This window comes from Suricata suricatta, chromosome 13 (assembly GCF_006229205.1).
Source record: "Suricata suricatta isolate VVHF042 chromosome 13, meerkat_22Aug2017_6uvM2_HiC, whole genome shotgun sequence".
Lineage (NCBI taxonomy): Eukaryota > Metazoa > Chordata > Mammalia > Carnivora > Herpestidae > Suricata > Suricata suricatta.
Window position 1 is genome coordinate 11,228,991 of NC_043712.1, and position 26,665 is coordinate 11,255,655.

At 37.5% G+C, this 26,665-nt stretch overlaps 1 protein-coding gene across 4 annotated transcripts in view; it reads left to right on the forward strand.

Annotated features, from left to right (window-relative positions):
* STRBP (spermatid perinuclear RNA binding protein) overlaps window positions 1–26,665 on the forward strand; it is a 143,479-nt gene that overhangs the window by 89,787 nt on the left and 27,027 nt on the right. For all 4 annotated transcript variants that reach the window (XM_029920023.1, XM_029920024.1, XM_029920025.1 and 1 more), the window contains 8 exons: window positions 2,568–2,659; window positions 3,201–3,296; window positions 4,406–4,517; window positions 5,168–5,265; window positions 5,468–5,579; window positions 17,341–17,433; window positions 17,865–18,064; window positions 23,979–24,137. In XM_029920023.1, coding sequence (XP_029775883.1) covers window positions 2,568–2,659; window positions 3,201–3,296; window positions 4,406–4,517; window positions 5,168–5,265; window positions 5,468–5,579; window positions 17,341–17,433; window positions 17,865–18,064; window positions 23,979–24,137 — 962 coding nt within the window. The remainder of the gene's footprint in view (window positions 1–2,567; window positions 2,660–3,200; window positions 3,297–4,405; window positions 4,518–5,167; window positions 5,266–5,467; window positions 5,580–17,340; window positions 17,434–17,864; window positions 18,065–23,978; window positions 24,138–26,665) is intronic.

The window sequence follows — 26,665 nt, forward strand, 5'->3', positions numbered from 1 at the left end:
ATAGAAATGTTAAGCTTCAGGTTCTGCTACGAGAAATATCATTGTTTTTCCCACAGCAAGCCTGTGATAGGCATGTTAAGTTATTTTTCTTAATGAATAAAAGAAATATAAAACTATTATTTTTATACAAAGCAAATGGGCAAGCAGGACTTAAAAGTAGCAGCACAGTGTCATGTGAATTTATATTGTTTTAAAATGAGCTTTGAGGAAGACAAAATGAGATGAGATGAGTTATTACATCTCCTCTCCTGTTTCCTACCTCATGAATATTGAGACATTTTGGATCTTTGGACTTTTTGACTAGGAGAGCATGAAGAAACATGGCCATTCTGGTGGTGATGTAAAGGGGGTCCAGTGCAAGCCTTCTGTTCCCTGCCTGCGCCTTTCATCTCTTTTTAGCAGAATCTACTGCCTCCAAATGTTGACTGTCTGTAGCAAGATGATGTCTGTTATGTTTTTCTATAAGAGTTTGTGATTATAATCTGACCTTGGGGATGAAAGAATTTATGTAAATGTTTTTGCCATTGTTCCCCCTTTAAGATATCTGTGTTGCAGTGAGCATAAGATGTTATTTATAAGCTGGGACCACTGGATGAAAGTTCCAGAAAGGTCAAAAAGAGCTTTGGTTTGCCTTGTCTTTTCCTATCCAAACTTCCTCTGACTCACTCCTGGCTCCGTTGCCCCACCCTCCCCCCACCATCCCAACACTGCTCCTAAGATGGTTGAATAAAACTTCGCTCGCATTACTTTCAATTTGAAGATTGAAGTCTAAAAGAAAAAAAATACATATATATATATATATATATATATATATATATAAGTACTGTCCATGCCTTTTCTTGAGATCACATGACTTAGCAGTCAGTCAACCTTTGTCTTGTCTAACTTTTAAGAGATTCTAATCATTTACAGTAGTTTGTTTTATCTGGTACATGAGCTTTACACAGATACTTGTATTGACCACAGTTAAGCATTTTGACATAAAAACATTAAAATGAGTTCATTGTATGTTAGTGTTATTAAAAAGACAGAATCAGGCAAATCCAGGAACTAGATCATTGGTGAAGTGAATACCCATAGTTTATGGCTGCATATTCATAATATGTCTGTGTTTATAAATTACATTAATAGCTTTTTTTTAATTTTTGAGGCTTTCCATTTTATGAGTAAAAAGAGCCAATGAAATGAGAGCCTGTGTTGTGGCTTTCTTGGCAGAGGTTAATGTGAAACAATGCAAATATCTGCTCTAGAGCTCACCTGGCCAGAAAATAAGTGTGTAGCACTTCAGTCTTTAGAGTGTTGGAGCCGACAGAGAGCTGCAGTTCGTCTTTCATTGGTTTGTTTTCTCTTGGGCATCACGCCTCGGTTTTAGTTAATGGCAGTCTGTCAGACTATGTAGTGCAATTTCTTAATAGAATCTTACAATAACTGAGAAATCCAAAAAGTATCAGTGATCTTGTGTCCCATTTGAAAATATTTATAATGTATCAGTTGGTCTGTACAACCATACTGTCTTCTGCAGCTGCTACGCTTATACTAGGAAGAAGTGTTGGGCGGACTCTCCTACATCTGGGAGACTTCTCCCAAGACCACAGTGCGTCTGATTTCATTGGATTAGACGAAGAATTATTCCTCAGGAAATACTTGTACATTGTATGCATTATAGACATTGCAGCAAATATCGTTTAAAAACTCACATCCTACTAGCTTAGAGGAAATATATATTTGATGATCCGAACTTAGATTTAGAATTATGTGACATCTTCTCAGATATGGATATTTATCATTAATCACATGTTTGAATTCTTTCTTTGGCTGTTCTGGGCCATCTAATCTAACTTTAAAATGTTAAGGCAAGTTAGATAACTGCAATTATATATAATGCTTTGCTGCCTTTTAAAAAAGGTTTATAAAACCTGAGATATTCCAATGTACCCCTTTTTAATAGTTTTACTAATTCTGTTTTAGAAAAGAAATAATGAGAGAATTCAAGATAATGCTTAAAGAATTCTTGTCAGTGGAGCAGAGTTTCTATTAAGGGTTATCATATTGGATGAGTTTATTTAGTTGTAAAAAAAATATATACTCAGTGTATTCTTGGTAAATTACAAATTGATTACATAAGAGAGTCCCAGTTTTCCTCAAGAATTCATCAGCAATTCTTCTGTAAAGAAAAGTCCTTACTGCTCCTGGTCCCAGATTTGTGCTCTTTGCTCCCCAACAAAGGCAGAAGTGCTGTGTACCTATTTTGTGTCCCTGTGATGATATACACATGCTTAGTAAGATCCCGGATCATATGTAGCGGTGGTCATGCATTTGTTTACTGAACGAATGCTCTTGTGTTCCTGTCATACTTGTGCACAGAACGGCTCTGAGGACTGTTTACTTAAGTAATCATCATGCACGTAATTTAAGAAGAAAGCAACAAAACCAAATTGTGAAATCTTCTGGGAGTCTTATTAGTTCTCTCAGATGCTGCTCTTCTTTTTATTTTTATTGTTTGGTAATTTGACAGGAACCCCTTGGTCAAATTGTATCTGTCTCTCTTTATCCCATTTTCCTATTAGAAAAGGTTGCGATGAAAGATCCTCCGGACTTACTGGACAGGCAGAAATGCCTGAACGCCTTGGCGTCTCTTCGACATGCCAAATGGTTTCAGGTTGGCTCTTTGTTATTATATTATTGTTATTGTAGCCTTGTGCAGGTTTTGTTTGGAACACCTGCCACTTAATGGTTTCTGTGCACGTAATGGATAAATGGGGGCGCTTTCTATACCTCATAGAGTTATTGTAGGAATAAATGAGTTAATTTAGGTAAAATGCAGAGTACAGCTTCTATTACAGTTAATGATGTTTAATTATCATACAGTCTTTTTTGGCTTAGTACTCTGAATTTCAAATGATGGCTTATAAAATACAAACGGGGATGAGAAAAGCTGAAAGCTAAGGTAGATGGTTGCCCAGAACGGGATTGCCAGGAGGCTGTACAAGCTATTTTAATCATGTGCTTCCTTTACTGTAAAATCTGCCTTTCTAAACTACAATTCTGCTACTTTTAATAACCTGATTTTTTGGTTTGCTTGACAACTGATAAATGACTGGCTCATTAGTATTCCCTTTAAAGAATCTATCCATGTCCCATGTGCTTAAAATAAAGATTGGATTTCAACAGGGATATTGGAATCATTTTGTTTGTTTTAGGCAAGGGCAAACGGATTAAAATCATGTGTAATTGTCCTCCGCATTCTGCGTGATTTGTGCAACAGAGTTCCCACATGGGCACCATTAAAAGGATGGGTAAGTACTTCCAGTTAAAACCAAATTGTGCAGTGTAGTCAGATGAGATCCTGTAGGAATTACATGTAAAATGGCTACAGTCTGAGTTAGGTGCACCTTACCTATTTTTGTTCTAGAAAAAAATTGTACATCTTTTTAGATACTTTTTTACACGTATAACCTGTCTCTTTCGACCTCATATTCATGTTACAGAGCCTGAGATACTGTTTCTGACAAGAAGGTTCTATTCCTGTTAGAAGTGACCACTCAGCACTTTACTCTGTACTGATGGTTGATTACTGTTCACCTAGTGCTCCTGAAAGCCTCCTTGACTGACATGTTCCTCTTTCAGAAAGAGGGCTACTTCCACTTAAAATAAAAGTTACCTGATATATCCTGTACATGGCTCCCATATCCGCTTTCTCTTTGCATGCAGACATTTAAAAATATGACTGTTTTAGTCATTAAGGTCAGGTAAACAGTACACGTAACACAAACAATAGGCATAGTTTATAATGTATAATGTGAAAACTTCATTTGGAAATTACTATGCTTGACCTAATCAAGACCACAGTGAAGAACATTATAAAACAAATAAAGCTGTAATGGGTCATTTTAGATTAATCAATTAATTATTCCTTTGATATAGTACATGAGTTTTTAGTTTATTAACTATGGTGATTTGGTCCGTTGTTTATTCTAATTGTAGTACTTGGGGTAGGCTGTGTGAAGTGAAGTCTTAATGTGGTTTGATGGCTTCCTAGGTTAAGTAGGAGATAAGTGGGCTGGGTTTAAACATTGATTAGTTATTAGCTATTACTAACTGATACGTAAAGCTTGTTAAATCAACTAGATGACCACAGTTTTTAAGTGATCCTTTCAGGGTAACCCCAAATGAAGTTTTTGTAACAAAGTGTCTTCTGAGTATGTTATCTCAAATATGATTGATTTTAAAAACTTTGGCTGGGGTAAAAGTTGATAATCAAGCAGGAAGACTTAATTGGGCCCTAAATATTAAATTGACTTTCACCCTTTTGGCCTCCATTGTAGATAGAAATGTCAGCTCACATTTAACTGGAATCCTTTTAACACTTGGTGCATGTACTAATTTGTAATTTAATATCTTCTAGCCACTAGAGCTTATATGTGAAAAGTCTATAGGTACTTGTAATAGACCTTTGGGCGCTGGGGAGGCCTTGAGACGAGTAATGGAGTGTTTGGCATCTGGAATACTACTTCCTGGTAAGGGTTTCAAACTCTGGAGGCAGAAGAATCAGAAAAATTTCATTTTAGTTTATTTTTCTAAATATGTGCTATATTTGTCCTCTGCACAGGAAAATGATGCGTAGGTGTTATTTTGCTTGGAATGTTAGTAACTAGAATGTTTGAATGTTGGAAAAGTGATACAAGCTCTCTTTCAATAACTGTAATTTATGTTTTATATGTACTAACATAAAAGGTACTAATAAGATACTGTGTCTGCAATGAATTTGCTTTACCTAGAGCGCTGAATTTCAAAATGTAGATGTTTGTTTAAAATGTATGAAGTTCATTCTGTTTGCAGTCAGGTTTTTAATTTGGAAAAATTAAATTTGGTCTTATTTTACGTATGTGATCCCTTTAAAGATCTGGGATGGTTCATCATGCTGTTTCTAAATTCTCAGAGTAAGACCCAATTTTGTTAGATACGCAAGTAGTAAAATAAGGACATTTAAGTGTTAACATATTGGAAATGAGAGAGTGTCCTTTTTATTCCATTTAATTGAGCAGATTTTTAACCTAGTTCCTCAGCTTTTTTTTCTTTCCATTCTTTTCTCTCTTTTGTGTTAGTTCATGGAATTCTAAACTCAGTTCTAAGAGGTGCTTGTGTTTTTCTTCTGCCCTTGTCAAAGGCGGTCCTGGTCTTCATGATCCTTGTGAGCGAGACCCAACAGATGCTCTGAGCTATATGACCATCCAGCAAAAGGAAGATATTACCCACAGCGCACAGGTAGAAGATGGGGCATGGCACAGTGATCTATTAGATATCATAACTTTATTTTCTGAATCGTTCTATTTAGACACTTATTACTTGTCTGTTGTTAGGGTCTTTTGCCGTCATAAGGATAGCATTTAACCAGTGTCTTTAAATGTACTATGGGCTTTATGAATGGTCATTGAAATGTGAATAAACATAATCTTTTGTTCTTTAGCATGCACTCAGACTATCAGCCTTTGGCCAGATTTATAAAGTGCTGGAGATGGACCCCCTTCCATCTAGTAAGCCTTTTCAGAAATATTCCTGGTCAGTTACTGATAAAGAAGGTGAGTGTTTTCCTGGGGTTGGACATGGGCAGTGGTGATGTTTATGGGATGCATCGCTTGTTAGAGCTGAGGGAACTTTGTTGTTAATCCAAGTCATATATTGCTTTTCTTCCTGACTTTCTTCTTTTCTGTCCCATCAGTGTCATATCTTGGTATCATTCCTTCTTACTAGGACAAACACACTTAGCCATGTTGACCAGATTCCAATCCACTTTACTGCATAGATTTAGGGACCACACTTTGAGAACCATTGGTCAAAGAAGAAAAGATAAGCCATAAGGCAATGTTACCACTGTCACTGACCAGTTTGATCTTTGTCATGCTTGGAAGTGTTATGTAACTAAGAAAGAGAAAGATACAGAGGAGGAGAAAAAAGTACATGGGAAAATTCAGTACTACTCCATTGACCTAATCTGTCTGAACTCAGAATTTCAACAGAGCACAGGCTTTGGGGTCAGTATGGCCTAGGTTCCACTCGAACCTCTACTAATTTACTAGCTTTTGGCCTTAGCAACAGACTCCTCTGTCTCTCTATAGGGTTATTACCTCTACTTTATTGTTTAATGTCAGATTCAAATGCCCAGCTCAGTGCCTGGTTTACATGGCAGGTACTCCAGTGTGAATCACTTATCACCTCACGGTGCCACAGCAGATGTCCGCACCCCCTGCCCGTCTCCTGTTATACTAGAAAGTAGGATGTTGGCCAATAGTTGTTCTTCACCCTCAACCCAGCCCATCTTCCATAATGGATACTACTCTAATAATTTTTACATGACAAAAATAGTGTGATGGCCCAGTCTGTTTATTTGGACAGCACAATTCTAGGGGTTGAAAGACTTTTCAGGGAGTCCACCAAAACCAAAACTGTTTCATGATAATACTAAGGCTTTTGTTTTGGTTTGGTTTTTTCCATTCTTTGTCCCGTGGTGTACAGTTTTCCAGAGGCTGCATGTCACATGTGATAGCATCATCTCTGATGGTTAATGGAATGTTTTTTGTATATTCTTGTGTTAAAATTGTTTTAATTTCTAATAATGCTAAATATTGATAGATGTAATCCACAAAACAAAGCTCTTAGAGTGCTCAGTAATTTTTTTTGGATAAGAGGATCCTGAGACTAAAAATTTGATAATCACTGCCTTACACTGTAAACTCCTTTGAGGTGGGGAGTTTTCCAGGTCCTACTATATAACTTAAAAACCAGTGCTCATGGGGCATCTGGGTGGCTCGGTCAGTTAAGTGTCAGACTCTTAATTTCAGCTCAGGTCATGATCTTATGGCTCATGAGATCAAGCCCTGTAGGCTAACGGTGTAGAGCCTTTTTGGGACTCCCTCTCTTGCCTCTCTCTTTCTGCCCCCTCATGTGTGTGCTCTCAAATAAATAAACCTTTAAAAAATAAGTAAAAACCAGTGCTCAGTATTTGTGGAATGAAAGGCACTTCCAGCGGGTGCTTGCACAGCAGCAAAGAGTTTTTGAAAAAGATTGACATAGCCATGTGACATTAAGCACTGTCTGTGGGTTGAATAGAATTTTCAAATACCTGTAGAGATTTTTGTGATTAGTATGGAAATTTTAGTTTGCATCACTGAATTCATAGCAGCTATTTTGGTTTGATATTTTTTCTTTCACTAGAGAGTAAAAGTTTATCTACTGTTACTGTGACTTACTGGGTTTTTTTTTTTTTTTTCCTTTTTTAACTTTAAAGGACTTTCTCAAAAGTTTGGCGACTATTGGTCTGTCAATTTATAGCTTAATATAGAGCCAGTCTGTCATGTGTTTCCGTTCAAGCACTATCAGTTATTAGCTGCATGAGCTGGGCAGGTCACTTACCCATCTGTGCCTTAGCTATTGGAGGAAGGGACTATGGCCATTGCCTCCAGACCCTTATGGCATTCTTCCTCATATCTTCATGTTTTATTGGCATTTGCACTTTATTCTTGTAATTCTTGGTGATTTCACGATGCACTCAGACGGTTTTTATTAAAATTCTGACTTCTTAATTCCTTGATTTCCTCTCCCACAAATATTTTGTCTTCTACCATTCCTTAATTATCCATTCTGTGGACATCCCCTAGACCTGTCTTCAATAACTGTACCCTCTCCGTAATCTTATTTTCAAGAATCCTACTTTCTAACTTGTCATCATTCTCTCTCATACCCCTGCTCCGGTTCTTGAGCATCACCAGTGATTCTGTTGCTTTCTCAGAGTCCCTCAGCTTCCTCATGTTCTCTTCTGTTCCTTTGCTGCTTAGATTCCATGGTCCATCATTAAGATCACTCCCTAGCATCTGCCTTCATTTCCTTGGTCCTTTCTTCTTGGCACAGTTCTAACTCTGTGGAAACTCAGCTCTGCCTGAACCAGGCTGTTAAACATTGATGGGGGGAAAATACAGTCACTTGACTTTTTCCCTTTCTATTACAAATAGACCATTTGTGTGTCTGGCAATCCTCCTGTAGGTTCTAGAATTTTCCAATTTTCCTAGCTTACGGTTTTACACCTTTTCTCATTTCATACTTTCTCTTCCAACACCTTGCTCTCATCTGATGACCTTGTTTGCTTGAAGGACTCATGTGCTTTGGATAAACTCCCTTGACTGTGGATAGACTGTCCCGGCTCTTAAGACCAGTCTTTCTGCTTGTCTACTTTATCTGATCCCGTTTACCTACAAGTGGACATTATTCCAGTAAGTCTCTCTTTTCTCACCAGCATCAACTCTCTCCTTTCTACTGGATCATTTTCATCAGCATAAAAATTTGCTGTAATGTCTCCCATTTGAAAGATGAAACCAAACTCTGCCTGATTCTGCAGCTCCCTCCAACAGTCTCCTTTTCTGCTCACCTTTATAGGTACCTTTGGGAAGAGTGGCCTATTCTTTGTCCGTTTCTTCACTTTTTAAAAACTTTAATCAGGCTTTTCCTCTCACCACTCTACCAAAGTCTCTGTTGTGACCTTCATGTAACTGCACTCACCAGTTAGTTTTCAGTCCTCATCTTAGCTGAAGTTTTAGCCACATTTGACACAGATGAGCACTATTTTTTCTCCCAAGTTAATTTTGTTACATTTCATGTATACAGGAAAGTATAAAACATACACATTTAAAAAATAATGATTAGGGAGCTCCTGGGTGGCTCAGTTGGTTAAGCGTCCGGCTTCGGCTCAGGTCATGATCTCACCGTCTGTGGGTTCGAGCCCCGCGTCGGGCTCTGTGCTGACGGCTAGCTCAGAGCCTGGAGCCTGCTTCGGATTCTGTGTCTCCCTCTCTCTCTGACCCTCCCCTGCTCACGCTGTCTCTCTCTGTCTCTCAAAAATAAATAAAAAACATAAAAAATAATGATTAAAAAATTACATATAATCACCACCCTGGTTAAGAAACAATATTGTTAGCTTCTCAGAAAACACCTACTTATCTCTCCTTATCACCTCCCTGCCCCATGAACTAGCCATTCCTGACTTTTTGATAGTCATTTCCTTGATTAGAAATTCTTTCCCACCTGTTATGCTTTCGTAAATAATTTGACATTGCCTGTAACTTTATAGAAAGGGAAACGAAGTGAGTTTACTCTTCTGTGATTGGCTTCTTTCTGTCCAGCATTGTTTGGGATAAGTTCATGTTGCTGCATATAGCTGTGTTTTTTCATTTGAATAGCTACATGGCATCCATTATGAATGTACTACAATTTACCCATCTGCTTTTGCAGGACAAATGAGGTCTTTTCATTTGTTGGCATCCACCTGCAGTGTTGCTGTGCGCACTTTTATACATGCCTCCTGGGATGTATTTTCAGGAGTTCCTGTAGGCTAGTATATGATATAGTAAAGGCTTAATATGTATCTGTTTACACTTTGACCGGCAGTGTATGAAAAGTTCCTGGTGCTCTATATCCTCAACAGCATTTGTCATTGTCACATACTTTTTCTGACAGGACATACTACTTCTCATTTGACTTGTAGGTCATTAACTTTCTCTTGGCTCTTTGAGCCATACCACCCTCTTCTCAGCTATGTTTGTTTTTCTTGATCGTCCTGGTTTCTGAATATTTAAGTGTCCCCGGGTACAGTCCTCAGACTATTTCTCTTCATTTATACCCACTCTTTAGGCAACCTCATCTGTCTAGTCCCTTGCCATGAAATATATATATCTCTACTACGAACCCTTGACCACAGACATCCAGAGTCCTCTTTAGTGTCTCCACAGGGATGTCTAAGAGACTCCTTAAACTTAAGATGTCTAAAATCCAAATTCCTGTCCTTAACCCTGCTTCTGATCTGCTCTTTGCATAGTTATTCCCATTCCAGTCATTGGAAACTCTGTCCGTCTATGCACACAGATCAGACACCTTCACCCTTGAGGCCTCTTTTTCTTTGACTCTGATCCAGACCATCGGGCAGATCCTGTCTGTTTTACTTTCAAAGTGTGTCCAGAATTCAGCTATTTCTTTAACTCCTTCACTGCTGTGTCCCTGACCCAGTGTCGTCATCTCTCACCCTGATTCGTGCAGCTGTTTTTGCTAGCTGGTCTTCCTTTCTGCCCTTGTCTTCACCGTTTTCAACAAAGCTGCGGTTCTTTCTTCTTCTTCTTCTTAACTTTTTATCTAGAAATAATTACAGATTCACAGGAAGTGGTAGAGATAGCACAGAGAGGTCACATGTACCCTTCACCCAGTTTCTCCTAGGTTACATCTTATGTAACTATAGTACACTATTAAAACCAAAATACTGATATTAATACCACTTGTGTGTTTTATACCATTTTTATCATGTGTTGATTTGTGTAACCAGCATCACAATCAAGATGCAGAACTATTTCACCACCACCAAGATCTCTCTCATGTAGCTCCTTTGTCGCCACACCTACCCCCTCTCCTCTCAGCCATCCCCCAGCCCTGGAAACCATGCATTTTTTTCTCTATCTCTAGGATTTTTGTCATTTTAAGGATTTTATTTTGTTTTTAGTTTAGTTTTTTTTTTTTTTAACGTTTATTCAGTTTTGAGAGACAGAGCACAAGTGGGGTGGGGCAGAGAGAGAGGGAGACACAGAATCTGAAGCAGGATCCAACCTCTGAGCTGTCAGCACAGAGCCCAACGCTGGGCTTGAACGCACATACCTTGAAATCTTGACCTTAGCCAAAGACGGACACTTAACTGACTGAGCCACCCAGGCACCCCTCAAGGATTTTAAATTAATAAGTTATACTGTATATGATCTTTTGAGAGCCCCCCCCCCCGACTTCCCCCAGCATAATTCCATTGTGGTCCATCCAAGTTGTGGTGTGTGTCAGTACTTCATTCCTTTGTACTATGGAGAGTAGCATTCTGTGGTATGGATGAGCCAGAGTTTGTTGAGCTGGGCACCCGTTGTGGGGTGTCTTGTTTGCTTTGGGCTGTTATAAATAAAGCTGCTGCAGACAGTCCTGTATAGGTTCTTGTGAGCAGTTCACAAAAATAAAAATTTTTGTTAGGTTGGCCAGCAATTTTCCTTTATTGTAATGTTTTGTCAAGTTTTGGCTCTAAGGTTATGCTGGCCTTATAAAGTGAGTTGGAAAGTAGCCCTTCTTTTTCTGTTCCTTGGAAGAGTTTGTGTAAGATTAATGTTGTTTCTTAAGTGTTTGGAAAAATTTATCAGCAAAGCCTTTTGGTCATGCGATTTTCTTTGTGGGAAGGTCTTAAGTTTATGGCTCTAATTTCCTTAATAGGCAAAGAGACTATCATCTTATCAAATTTTGGTAACTGTATTTTTCTAGGAACTTGTCCATTTTATCCAAATTTAAAATAGTTTATACGATTTTATTTTTTAATTGCAGTATCTGTAGTGATGTCCACTTGTGTACATTTTATATAGACCTCCTTTTTTCCTGGTCACTCTCATTAGGAGTTTATCAGTTTTATGAATCTTTTCCAAAAAATCAACTTTGGCTTTGTTGATCGTCTCTGGTATGTGCTTATATTGCAGTTCATTGATCTATGTTCTTTTCCTTGGTTTTTCCTCATTACCTTCCTTGGGTTTAATTTGCTGCTGTGTTTTTGTTTGTTTTTTGTTTTGTTTTAAACTTTTTGAGATCACTGAATATTGCTCTCTTTTTGGCCTCTTATTTTATCATATATGCTATTAAGGCTGTAAATTTTTCGTTTTAAACCCAGATTTATGTGCATTCTACTTTTTTGACATGAGTATTTTCATTCTCACTTAGTTAAAACATTTTTTATTTTTTCTTATTATCAGCTTTTTGACACATGAGCCATTCAGATGGCTTCATTTCTAGAGAAGATGAGGATTTTTCTAGTTATCTCTTTATTGCTTATTCTGTGATCTAAGAACATGCTTTGTATGATTTCTGTCCTTTGATGTTTCTTGGAACTTACTTTATGGCCCTGTACATGGTTTTTTGTGATTTATACTCTGAAAAAAATATGTACATTCTACAGTTGGTGGTCAGAATGTTCTTTACATGTCATGTCACATTTGCTTATTGTGTTGTTCAAATCTTACATACCTGTGCTATATTTTTTTGTTTTGTTGTATATCACTTCTTCTCTATGGTGGGTTGTGTATTTCTGCTTACTGGTCTGTCAGTTTTTAATTTATACTGTATTTCTCATTTCTAGAATTTTGGCCTTATATAGTCGTAGATTTTCTGCCAGAAATTCTTCTTGTTGTCTCTCTCTCTCTCTCTCTCTCTCTCTCTTTTTTTTTTTCCCCTTTAGCACTCTAATCCTTTTTAATACAGTGTGTATTTGAAAGCTCAATCATCTGTGTCCCTTTTGGGTGTGTTTCTGTTGTCTGCTCCTTCTCTTGATTTTTGATCACAACAGCTTGTCTTCCTATGTACCTAGTTATTATGAGTGCTGGAGACTTTAAAATGAATAGTTGTAGAGAATTTAAAGCCTAGACTACTGGTATCTTGGAGGATTTGCATTTGTTCCCAAGAGATGGCTAGTGGAATTAGCGATCCTGGATCATTATAATGCAATCAGGGATTAAGATGATTTGATGCTGGGCTTTTTAGTCCATGTGAGATTCAGACTATTTCTATTGTATTTGCTTCGAGCATATGACATAGCAGAGGCCCAGGCTCCAGTGTGGGGGGTTCAAGAGGCCTTCTTTGCTTGATGAGCTTCAGTTTTTGACCCCTGAGACCTGAGCGCCTGTTAAAAGTTACTCTGTCCATTTCTTAGTGGCTTCTCCTAGATTTGACAGATGCCTCTGGGGGAAATGTGGCCTTTAGTGCAGGGTTTCCATTATCTCCCAGATCTTGACTCCACAGTTCTTTAGTGACCAGAAGTAGATCTTTTTTCCTACATTTTTGTCCAGTTTTTCTAATTGCTCTTATTAGAAAAGCTTTTAGATCTTACTCTCTCATACTGAATAGTGGAACATCTTTTTAATGCAAGTTCCTTTGCTGAATCAGCGGCAGCCAGGGTTGACGACTGTTGCCCTTCCTCATATTCTTCAATCGTCCCCTGCTTATTTAGGCTACTCCACCCCTCGGGCCTTTACGCTGTTTCTTCCTTGTCCCTGTCTTAAGACCTTTGTGCTTGCTGCTTTCTTTCCCTGGGGTTCTTTCCCAACTGATGAATGATGAATAGTTCACTCTTTTATTAAGGTCTTCTTCAGATGGTCACCTTATCAGTGATACCTTTTTGACCTTGCTAATGAGCACCACATATAAAATTGTAACACCTCCACCCCCTCAAACCTCTTTTCTTCATTTTGCTGACCACTATAAGACATATGATTAGTTTCCATCACTGTGCATAAGCTCTTTGAGACCATGTTCTGTTTCCAGTACCTAAAGTGGTCCTGCACATAGGAAATGCTTAATTAATATTTGTTGCTGAGTGAATATAAAAGCGAAGTTAAAATGATGATGATAAAAGTACGGACTTAGTTGTTTGTGAAGATTAAATAAGTTAATACATTTAAGTGAAGTCATTAACAGCTAAAATATTAATAAGCACAGTACCAGGCATATGGTAAGCACTCACATAGTATTTCTCAAAATTGTTACCTCTCAAATGATCACTTCTCATTGCTAGCTATCGTAGAGATTGAAAATGACTTGCGTTTTGTCAAACAAGCCCCCCCTTTTTCTTTTTTTTGGGGGGGGGCTCACATTAATATTATGATTAACCCCAGAGTCTACAGCCTTGGGGCTGGGATGGTAGAACGAACGTTAATCCATGGAACTCTATTCATGTTGCTGGAGGATTTAGAGAACAGATCAGTACATTTAAACCAGCTTACGATTTCCAAGCAATCAGGATGCAGCTTTTAATGTAACTTAATGACAGTGATTGAATAGATAGTGTTCATTTTTAACTTTTGTTTCATAAGGGCTCCATTCTGGGAGACTGGCACACACTCAGTTTTAGGTGATGCAAGTGAAATACAATACTAAGCAGACATAAGCAAATATTATTTTCTGTTGAAGAGAACATCAAGATGTATTGACCTGAGTGGTAAGTATTGACTCAAGCAAATGCTGAAGTCAATGTTTACCGCAAGGGACAGTAAATCTTGATGATCAAAGAATATGTAGTTAATCTCAGAGTCTCATTAGAAGTATCTGGAAATCTTGTAGAATGAATCTCTTGAGTATAACTTTCCTTTTGGAAAAACCCAACCACCATCTTTTAAGTTGAAGACACAGAGTTCTTTAAAGTGCTTGGACATATTGATGAAATTTTTCCTGATTGTTTTTAACTTGGACAGCTGAGTTCCTGCCTTATGCCTGACAGTGTTATTGGCTAGCTACTTTCTCCAAGAGATTGATATCAAGTTCTGTTAGATTTTGTTTATATTGTTTATATTGTATTATATTGTTTATAAATCTGAATATAGATCGTTTATAAGATGCCAGACAAAAAAGTATATATTTTTTTAATGTTTTATATATTTTAGAGAGAGGGAGAGAGAGACAGAATGAGCATAGGAGAGTCAGACAGAGGGAGACACAGAATCTGAAGACAGGCTCCAGGCTCTGAGCTAGCTCTCAGCACAGAGCCCGATGCGGGGCTCGAACTCACAAACCGTGAGATCATGACCTGAGCTGAAGTCGGACGCTTAACTGACTGAGCCACCCAGGTGCCCCCAAAAATATTTTTAACATTTTTAGTTTAGTGGAAATACAGGATCTCTATATATGAAGTAGGCAATGGCACAAGGCTACATATGACACTTTATGTTTCTGATACCACAGAAATTACTTTAGAATGTTGAGATCAGATGAAAATTGTGAAAACTAATTGGAAAAGATGAACTGTAAAGAAATTCTTTTTAAGTTTTTATTTTAATTCCAGTTAGTTGATAAACACTTTTAGGTGTACAATATAGTGATTAATATTTCTGCACATCAGCAGGTGCTTGTCACAACAAGCGCCCTTCTTAATCCCCATAGTGTATTTAACTTCACCACTCGCCCTCTTTGCTTCTCTGTTTTGGTCCTCAAATTCCACATTTGAAGGTCACCCGGATGCCTCAGTCAGTTAAGCAACTGACTATTGGATTTTGGCTCAGGTCATGATCTCACAGTTCATGAGATAAAGTCCCATGTCAGGCTCTGCACTGACAGCATGGAGCCTGCTTGAGCTGCTCTCTCTCCCTCTCTCTCTGCCCCTCCTTTGTTTATACTCTCTCTCTCAAAAGAAATAAACTAAAAAAACTCTACATATGAAAGAAATCATACAGTATTTATCTTCTCTGATTGACTTTTTTTGCTTAGCATAATAGTCTCTAGCTCCACCCATGTCATTGTAAATGGTAAGATTTCATTCTTTTTTATAGTTGAATATATATGACGTATATTTATGTACATAAACAATGAGATATTCCCTGTATATAGAATAATACACACACCCACACACTCCCTGTCTCTCCATATCTTCTTTATCCACTCATCTATTGATGGAAATTGGGCTGTTTCCATATCTTGGCTATTGTAAATAATGCTGCTATAAACATCAGGGTGTATGTGTCCCTTTGAATTAGTGTTTCTGTATTCTTTGGGTAAAGAATTGCACCCAGTAGTGCAATTGCTGGATCATAGGGTAGCTCTATATTTTTAACTTTTGGAGGAATCTCCATACTGTTTTCCAAAGTGGTTGCATTAGTTTGCATTCCCATCAATAGTGCAAATGTTTCCTTTTTCTCCACATCCTCACCAACACTTATTTGTGGGCATGTGCGCACGCGTGCGTGGGTGTGTGTGTGTGTGTGTGTGTGTGTGTGTATCTCTAGAGGGCGAGCTGGGGAGAGGGACAGAGAGAGAGAGAGAGAGGGAATACCTCAAGCAGGCTTCATGCTCAGTGCAGAGCCCAACACAGGGCTTGATCTCACAATCCTGGGATCATGACCTGAGCTGAAATCCAGACTTGGACGCCTAACTGACTGAGCCACCCATCTTGTGTTTTTTATTTTAGCCCTTCTGATAGGTGTGAGGTGCTATCTCACTGTGGTTTCGATTTGCATTTCCCTGATGATGAGTGATGTTGAGCATCTTTTATATGTCTGTTGGCCATCTGTATGTGTTCTTTGGAGAAATGTCTTCTGCCTATTTTGTCCCCCCTGCCCCCTTTTAAAAAGTAATCGCTACACAAGTGTGAAGCTCAAACTCATCTCCCCAATATTGAGTCACATGCTCCACCCACTGAGCCAGCCAGGTGCCCCCATCCATTTTTAAATTGGATTATTTGTTTTTTGGGTGTTGAGTTATATCAGTTCTTTATATATTTTGGATACTAACTAATTGGACATGTCATTTGCAAATATCTTTTCCCATTCCTTAGGTTGCCTTTTAACTTTGTTGATTGTTTCTTTTGCTGTGCAAGTGCTTTTTATTTTGATGTAGTCCCAATAGTTTATTTTTGCTTTTGTTTTCCTTGCGTCAGGAGAGATATCTAGAAAAAAGTTGCTATGGCCAGTGTCAAAGAAGTTACTGCCTATGTTCTCTTCTAGGATTTTTATGGTTTGAGGTCTCATATCGGTTTTTAATCCATTTTGAATGTTTTTGTGTGTATGGTGTAAGAAAGTTGTCCAGTTTCTTTCTTTTGCCTGTTACTGTCCATTTGTTAAAGAGACTGTCCTTTTTCCACTGCATATTCTTTCCTTCTTTGTTGAAGATTAATTGACTGTATAGTTGTGGGTTTATTTCTGGGTTTTCTAGTCTGTTCCATTGATCTCTGTGTCTTTTTTTGTGCATACTGTTTTGATAATAAAATCTTGAGTGGGATTTGAATAGGCACAATACTGTTTTGTAGTGTGAGAAATAGATTTTCCAAAGCATAAGATTTTAATATGTGGGCCTAAAATTTTTATATAAGTAATAAATGTTAAATTACAGATATATTTGAAAGAACATAAATAAAAATAAATCCTACCACCAGAGATAACTACCTTTAACATTTTGGTATATGTCTTTATATAGACATTTTTCTGTTCACATATATACAGGTGTGAAAATGCAAAGATATTTGTATGAATGTATACCAATTCATATGAGTAAATGAGAAAATAAATATATAATAAATATATAAAATAAAAATATAAGAGGATAGTATTAAATTGTTTCCTAAATATTCGTTACTAATTTTTTGCTAGATTATTTATTGCATAGATTATATCTATGGTAATTTAATTGATCAGTGAAAGTACTATGGTCCTTGTGATTCCTAAGGTTTTTCCTTCCTCAACATATTAGATACATTTGGTAGAGTAAGTAGAGTCATTGTTTTGGCTAATAATAAATCTCTTAAAATTTTTTTAGGTGCTGGGTCTTCAGCCTTGAAGAGACCATTTGAAGATGGATTAGGGGATGATAAAGATCCCAATAAGAAGATGAAACGAAACTTAAGGAAAAGTGTGTAGAATTTTTATTTTTACAGATGTAAGCTAGGAAAGATTTGTAGTCTCAGGAAAATAAAAATTTCAAAGTGAAGAATTTGATTGATTTGAATTCAAGTTTTAAGAGCATATTTTAACAGAAATTGATGATTAAATAACTTTATTTTGTTTTCAAGTTTCATTGCTTAAGATATATTAGTACTGACAAACTAAAATTGATGTATATAGTAATTCATATCACTTGCACAATCATGTTAGCATGATATAAGTAATTTTAGAATTACTTGTGAAGTGAAATTAATTTGTATGTGTTTTCAGATTTTTGCTTTTCAAAACCTAGTGAATTTATAGTGTTCACTGGGAAAGTACAAATGCATAGATTAAACCAAAATGGTTTGATTTCGGATCTCATTCTTGTTTCTTTTTTTTTTTTTTTTTTTTAAACAGTTCTGGATAGTAAAGCAATAGACCTTATGAATGCACTAATGCGGCTAAATCAGATCAGGCCTGGGCTTCAGTATAAACTCTTATCCCAGTCCGGCCCTGTCCATGCCCCAGTCTTCACGATGTCTGTAGACGTGGATGGCACAACATACGAAGCCTCAGGGCCATCCAAGAAAACAGCAAAACTTCATGTAGCAGTGAAGGTACAGTATTGCTTTTATTTAGTAGGGCTTTGTTATTATATGTTATATGTAAAGTACTTATCTTCCTAAAATAAACTAACAGAATTTTTGTGGATTTTAATGACAATGACATACAGACTTTTGTCACCTCTGGATTACAAAATGTTTTCTTTTTTGGTTATAAAATAATGTGTCTTGATTATTCGGATTTTGGAAAATGCAGAAAAAAGTAAAGATATAAAAAATAGGCAGGTCACTAATATTTATATATAATATATTGGCTTTATTTACTTCTAGTCTTTTACTCTTTGCTTTTTCTTTGATAGAGAAAGACACATAGCGCGAATGGGGGAGGGGCAGAGAGAGGGAGACCTAGATTCTGAAACCGGTTCCAGGCTTTGAGCTGTCAGCACAGAGCCTGATGGCGGGGCTCCAATCCACGAACCGTGAGATCATGACCTGAGCTGAAGTTGAATGCTTAACTGACTGAGTCACCCAGGCGCCCCTCTTTTTTTTTTTTTTTTTTTTTTTTAAGTTGAGCTTACAGCGTGTATTTTATTTTATCCACTGGTTTTTTCATTTACATATTGTCATTGTTTTCTCATGTTATTAAAATCTTCACAAATAATTTTAATGGCTTTATGATATAACCTGAAATGGATGTACTATTATTTGTTGAAAGATCTTCCTATTATTGAATATTTTCTTGTTTGCAGATTTTTTCTGTCATAAATAAATTTAATTATTATATTTGTGCATATGGTGCCTTTTCTGTATTCCAGAGTATTTCCATAGGGAATAAGGTCCAGGATTGAACCAACCAGTCATGCATGTAGGTTTGTAGAAAGTTAACACTGGAATTTTTCCATGAGTACATTTGTTGTCTTGTAGATGAATGTGGAAATGTCAAAGATCATGTAGACTAAAGATCAGTTTTTCACTTAAGAAAAGTTCTGTTATGTAACAGTATGGCATAAGATAGAATTGGTCTGTTTTCATGGTCATCCCATTTGCAAGTGTGATTAATGTAGGTGTGAACATTATCCCAGATACCAAGGATATAGCAGTGAACAAACACAGCCCTTGGCCTCCCAGAGCCTGCATTCTAGCGTGGAAAGAATTGGAGACAGACAACAGATAATACCAACGAATAAGTTATATGTCATGTAGTAATAAGCACAATGCAGAAAAACAACAAGCTGTAAAATATAAAACAATAGATTATATTGTATCTTGTTTATAAAAAAGGGCTACTTTAAGTATGACGAAATAGTTTAAAATAAGGCAGAAAAAAATGACAAATGAGGGAAAAAATGAATCCAGGAATAAAGCTAAAAATACAGTTTAATAACTTAGCTATAATGTATGCCGAGAATGAGTCACAAATTTAGACCTGAGAGCTCGAGCATCTGACTCAAAGCTTGTGAAGTATCACTGTCTGTGACCTACGAACAGGAAGTTGAGAGTTAGAGCTGCTGTGGTGGAGAGGTCAGTGGGCCTTCTCCTTGAGCAGGTCTTCGTGAGAAAGGAGAGCAGTGATGTCCCCAAAGGTGTCTGTGAGGCGGTGACAGTTCGTGGCCTGTCACAGTCTTCTTTAATGTAAGCGTGTGGCCTCGTAGCATGTTGCAGTTCAGTGAAATATGGGGGAGTGAGAGCAGTGGCTGATTTGGTATTATTTTGTCTGTTCTCATCATTCTTGTAACATTTTGGTATGTATTTTTCCAAGCCTTTTTTTTTTTAAACCTGCAATTCCAAAATCCAGGAGGCACTATAAATGAATAACATTTCTCTACATTTGATGCAAACTCATTTGATGGGAAAATCTGATCTGAATTGATGTAGGACTACTTTAGTCTTTATTATTCCATTTAATGTGAATATTTTATGTTTCTTTGCATAAACATGGGGTAGTATCTGAACTCACTGGAGATTTGGAAAATATATAGTAAATACTTTGTATTAGCTTTCTAAACTCTGAAAAACTATGAATTCTCAAAATAATCTGGTACCAAGGGTTTTAGATAAGGAATGGTGGGACCTACATAATGTGTATATAAAATATATATGTAAGTATTTTTTGTTCGTTTAAATATATGAGTTTTTTTATAGTTATCACGAAGATTACCTCCTTTTTAGTGATGGCCTAATATTTTTTTTATTATCACTACTGTAATGTACTAATCCTTTTAGATTTAGATGCTTCCAGTTGATTGCTTTACATCGTTTTGAACTAGTCTAATTATCCCTTAAGATATACTCTAGGAGAGCCCATGGCTCCTTTTGTAGATCTTGGGGTTGTGAGTTCAAGCCCTATGTTGGGCATAGGGTCCCTGGGCGGCTCAGTTGGTTAAGTGTTGGACTTCAGCTCAGGTCATGATCTCACGCTTTGTACATTCGAGCCCCGCATCGGGCCCTGAGCTGATGGCTCAGAACCTAGAGCTTGCTTCAGATACTGTATTCTCCCTGTCTCTCTCGGCCCCTTCCCCTCTTGTGTTCTTTCTTTCTCTCTCAAAATAAATAAACATAAAAATTAAAAAGGAAAAAACAAAAGAAACAAGTAAACATGTATTCTAGAAATGAAATTTCTGGGTCAAGAAGAGGGCACATTTGAATGATCCAGTCAGTAAATACGTATTGGGCTTCCTATTATATGTCAGACATATATTGCCAAATTGCCGTCTATATACGACAAGTTTCTGGTCTGTTTACTTTTTATTTTTTAAAATGTTTATTTTTGAGAGCACATGTGCCTGAGCAGAGGGGGAGGGGGCCAGTGAGAGAGATGGACAGAGCATCCAGAGTAGGCTCCACACTGTCACCACAGAGCCCAATGTGGGGCTTGAATCCATGAACCGCAAGATCATGACCTAAGCCGAATTCCGATGCTAACCATCTCAGCCACCCAGGTGCCCCTCAGGTTTTGTTTATGAGCTTGAGAGTGTTCAGGGTGCCTGGGTGGTTGGTTCTTGGTTAAGTGTCTGACTTTGGCTCAGGTCATGATCTTGTGGTTTGTGAATTTGAGCCCTGCATCAGGCTCTGCGCTGACAGCTCAGAGCCTGGAGCCTGCTTTGGATTTTGTGTCTCCCCCTCTCTGCTCCTCCCCTGCTCGCCCGCTCTCTCAAAAATAAACATTAAGAAAAAATAAATAAAAGTTTGAGAGTGTTTTATATCCAAAAAGTGTTTATGGAAGTAGGTCCCAGTAGATAAAAATTCTTACCTTCCTTACTCAGTAGTTTGGTAGGGGTCTGTACCTGTTAAGACAAATTACATCAGAGAACCAAATCAAAATAAGAAAAAAACAGTTCTTGCACAGGAGCCTGGCTGCCTAGGAGCAGGCACCCTGAAGTGATGGAGGTCAGTTGCCAATGTTTCCTTTACTCTTCTGGCTCTTTTTCCTGCCAGTCCCTCACAAAGGTCACCTTCAGGGACATAATCAGCCATACTCCATGAAAAGAATTTTAGTCATTGTGGGCAAAAGGAGTGATGGCTCTTTGGAGAGGCTCTTGGAGCCGTCAGCTCTCCACCATCCGAAGTCATGGATAGGACTTTGAGAGCCAGAGGGTGGAGTGGGTTTTCATTTTACTTTTGTATAGTCTTTGAGGGTATCATCTTCGCCTCAGCCCCCCTCGTGGGGGAAGAAGGACATAGTTACACTAGATTTACCAGTCACCTTGTTTCCAGGAATCATCTTGTGATTTTTCAGCCCAATTGATGTGTTTATTAGATTTGATTTGTTTGCCAGACACTTGAACCTTAACTGTTTTGTGTGTGGACTAGATTTTTTTCTTTTTTTTAATTTAATGTTGACTCCAAGCAAACTTTTGTTCTAGAGGTCTGAGAACTCATTACATTTTTTTTTTAACTCTTGTAGCATATAGTAGTTAATACTCTCATGTGTTCATAGAAAAATGACTTAATTTGACTTTTTTTTTTTGTTAGTTGGGGTGTATTGCAAGTGCACCGTATCCCCTGAGATCACTCCTCAGTTGTATAAACTACAGTGTAGTGGAATGTGTTGCCACAATAACAAGTAAATAAATGGATATGAAATGTGAGGAGAGCACAGAGAGAAATGGTGTTAAATAAGTCATATCAAACTATTTTAATTAAATTAAGAAAAGCTGCATGTCTTTAGTTTTTTTGGAATAAATGAGATTTATTTGTGACTCTTGACTTTTGACTTGCAGCCTATATTAGCTAGTGTTCCTTCCAGACTGATAACTATTCTCTCAGGATGAGAGTTTTCAAATATTACAGGACTCAGAGAAGGTGTTTTCTTTATAAAAGAGTGACAAGAATAAACCAAAAGATGTTAACATACTTGGTGTATAGTACTACTTGAGAACTTCTAGAACATAATATATTGAAAAGGGGTTCTTGGCTTTCTCCCTGTGATTGCAAAGTATTTATGATTTAAAATGTTCAGCAGAATGCCAAATTCTTCATATGAGTTAGGTGAATCAATTTCAAGTTCTTGTGTTATAGAGTATGTCTATTTGTTATAGTTGTACTGTTTTATTTATATTGGCAGAATCTGTTAAAGACGATGCCATGGTTATAAAGTTTGGGCTGCCTGGTCTCTCATTTGTCAGGTTATCGTAACTGTTTTTTGAGATACCTCTTAGGTATAGTTGGGGTCATAAAGAAATATAACATAGCTGGGGCGCCTGGGTTGCTCATTTGGTTAAGCGTCCGGCTTTTGCTCAGGTCATGATCTCACAGTTCATGGGTTCGAGCCCCGTGTCGGGCTCTGTGCTGACAGCTCAGAGCCTGCAGCCTGCTTCAGATTCTGTATCTCCCCCTCTCTCTGACCCTCCCCTGCTTGCACTCTGTCTCTCAAAAATAAATAAACATTAAAAAAAAAAAAAAGAAATATAACATTCCATTTATGCTCCTGCAACTTAAAACAGTCCTCAGAAACTGAAATAGGTACAGAGATCTTTAGGAACCTATCTCCATATATTTTGATATAAACCTTTAAATTGGTAACAGTGCAACATCAACCTGCTTGAAAGAGGGTTATAAGCATGCTAGTGAACATATTCTCTTGTAAATATCTAGAAAGCAGTATAGTCTGGGAGGAGATATTAAAAGCCATGCTTGTGAATGTGTGTTTACTCACGCGCACATATGTGCTGACACAGTTCAGAAAACTTTATTTTGGAAAAAAAATAAGAAAGGCCAGGCATTGCATGGTAATAGAAGAGTGGATATTGAGGTAAGTCATAAAGTTACTAGGCCTTGAGAGACAGGGATGGAAATACAAACCTAAAACTGTTTCTGGTTCACTGAGTATAGAGAATAAATCTTGAGACTGAATCCTTTCAAGTGTTGATTATGGTTTAAATTGAAAGCAAAGAGGGCAGTAGTAGAAAGGTTCAGATATAATTAACAAGTAAATTGGTTCCAATGTGACGATTTCTTGATTTCCTTTCTGTGCTAATTTCCCCTAATAGATTGAGTCATAGAATTTAGAGGTCAACTAATCAGTCTTCTTGTTTTGCAGATTGGAAAATTGAGGACCAGAGAAGTAACAGGATTAGACTGGCAGGTCTTTTCTTCTCTAGTCTGTTGTACTTTTTACATTACGCGGTTTTACTTTTCCCCTCACCTGGTTGGTTGAATTTGGCTATGCTGTTTCTCTAACTCTTGCCTCCAAATTAAATGAACCAGAAGCAGCCTCATGTTTGCATTTCTTTCATCCTTTATTTAAACCTAATTACTCTGAGGATGTTTTTCCCATTCTCTGTGGTGAAATTCTAGTAAGTAAACTTTGTTTAATCAAGGAGTTGTGGATTTAACACAGTCTCGCTCTTCCTGAAAGGTGTTTCCTAGATTCAAATGTTGTGGATTTGAAACTTGTTCTCAGTATTTCATCTGTTCTCATTGGTCTCTGATGTTTGAATAAAACTGAATTTTAATGTAATTTGTACAGGTATTACAAGCAATGGGATACCCAACGGGCTTTGATGCAGATATTGAATGTATGAGTTCCGATGAAAAATCAGATAATGAAGGCAAAAATGAAACCGTGTCTTCAAACTCAAGCAATAATACTGGAAATTCTACAACTGAAACCTCCAGTACCTTAGAGGTATATTTATGAATTTTTTCCTTAGAAAGAAAGTAGTATATGTAGATTATAGAAAAATTGAGAGATGTGGATAAGTGTGAATAAGGAAAAAAGCATATACAAATGTATATATTCTAGAGGCAGCTATTAGTAATAGTAGTATTTTGGTTTATTTCCATCCAGCCTTTTTTCTGGGAGTACTTTTGTGACAGCAATCATATTTCTATGCAATTTTACATCTTGTTTTTTTCTTTTCACTTAACCCTAAAAAATATCTATAACCATAACTGTATAATGCACAACACATGAATGTACCATAATTTAACTAGCATTTTCTTTTTGCTGGCCATGGAAGTTCCTTCCAGTATTTCACAGTTATAATGTATCAACACTATCAACAATAACTGAAGAGTGAAAAACCAGAAGATCTGGCAGAGGAGATTTAGGATTATTTGAAGTTTATGCTGAGCTGTGGGAGGCAGTGGGTCATCATCGAGTCGGTCTAGCTCTGAGAGAGGCATAGCCTGATCTAGTATGTTCCTCAGACTCTGAGTAAGTCCTGACCTCTGAGCTTGTTGCCGTAGATAATAGAATGGGACAAAAATCCAAGTACTGAGTATATGAAGCATTTGGGGGAATTAACGGGGCCCTTGGTTATTGCATTCTGCATGAGCAAAATTGGCTTTAAAGTAACAGCTTTAAAGGTTGCATTATGTTAAAATTTTTTTTCCGTTTATGAGAGAATGAGTATTTATCAGACTTGGTGCACTATATATTTTTTTAGTCTGTAAACCCCTTGTAGGACCTGCTTACTTCCAGATGCTGCAGAAATTTTGTCCAGAGCCTCAAGGTGTTCTCAGGCTAGAAGCATAAAAGACCTGTTCATCCTAAATATAATGTAATGTGATAAGTGCCTTAATGGCAAAAGGAATATAATAATGTGAAATCTCAAAAGAGGAAGTGATTAGGAAACTTACACAACTATAAAAATCAAAGGGAGTAAAATGTGAGCAAGGTTTTAGGTGATGAGGAAGATTTTTCTATGTGGAGAAGAGGTGGAAAGAAGGCATTTGGGGACGAAAGGAACAGAAGGTATAATGGCCTGGGGCTGTGAAAGCAGGTGTTTGAGAGGCAGCGTTTGGGCTGGTGGGGGTGGAGGAGCAGAGGGAGGCTGAGGCCTGTGAAGTCACGCCTGACTTGTCATGGGACAAGTGGAGAGGCTGTGGCACCTGGCTTGTGCGAGGACTAGTAATTCACAGGTGATAGTCACACACAGGGCAAGGTGTTTTGCTGGCAGTGTTCTAAATACTTGGAGAAGAAGGTACTCATTAATTATGGGACGCAGACTATTAAGTTCAGGACAGTGAAGGAGAGAGCGAGCAGCGTGGGCTGCCCTGATAGCAGGTACAGCCATGGGTGGCGGTTTTGGTAGTGGTCATGTCCATGCTTTGTTTCTCTATAATGTAGTCATGGCATGAGTGTGGGGGGAAGCAAGCCCTTATTCTTCATTTATTTTCTCCATTTAAAATTAAAATATTAAAATGCAAATATTTGTATGTCTTGACTCATTTTTTTTTTATAAAAGTGATTTCAGATATAGAAAGCAGAGAGTAATTACCATAGACCCAGTTTCAAAAATTACTAATTACCATCTGAAGATAGAGATTGGAAATTGGCTTTGAAATTTTAAAAAGATGATAAAAATTTTTCAGAAGGGATTTTTTTCTTTAATTGCAGAAGACCCAGGCATGTTTATTAAACTAGGCTTGAAAAGTTGTCCAGTGTTTCACTTTTTCTACAGCATCAACCACTTACCAAATCAGCATAGAGTCGTGTGTTAAGAGAATCTTGCTGTCCATTGAGTTTGTAACAAAAAAAGGGTTTGGGGCATTCATTTCTTTGTTCAGCATTTCTTTAGCAGTTACTATGGTGAAATTATAGGTATGATCTCTAACCTCAAAAGTGCTCAACCTTTTTGTCTTTTCTTTCTCAAGAATATAGTTGCAGTATTTTGTCATTTGTTTTATTTTTGGTGCTGCCCTTTCTCTTCATTTGAGTCTTTACATCCTTACATGAAGTACTTCTTTTCCTTACTGAATTCTCTCTGCCATTCCTGGTGTGTTTTTTTTTTTTTTCTATAACACAAATCTAGTCATGAATTTTCTAGATTCAAGTCTCTCCGTGGCTCCCCATAGTTGATGATAACGTCAAAGCTCATTTGCACGGCATGCAAAGTCCTTTATTAATTGGCTCAGCCAACGGCGTTTCTAATCGGGTCCTACCTTCCTGTCCTCACTCCCTTCTGCAGCCAAACTGTGCTTCTTGCCATTTCTCAAACAGAGGTTTCTTCTCTTGGGCCTTTCTGTGGCTGTTTCTTCTGTCTAGAGTGCCCTTCTCTTTTGTTTCTACCGTATTAATGGTCCAGTACTTACCTCTTTAAGGTCAAGTTTGCAGGTCACTTCCAGGAAAACTATCCTGATTGCCCTAGAAAATGATTCCTTCTGCTGTGTCTCCATTACATACATCTGTTCTATAATATGTACTGTTTC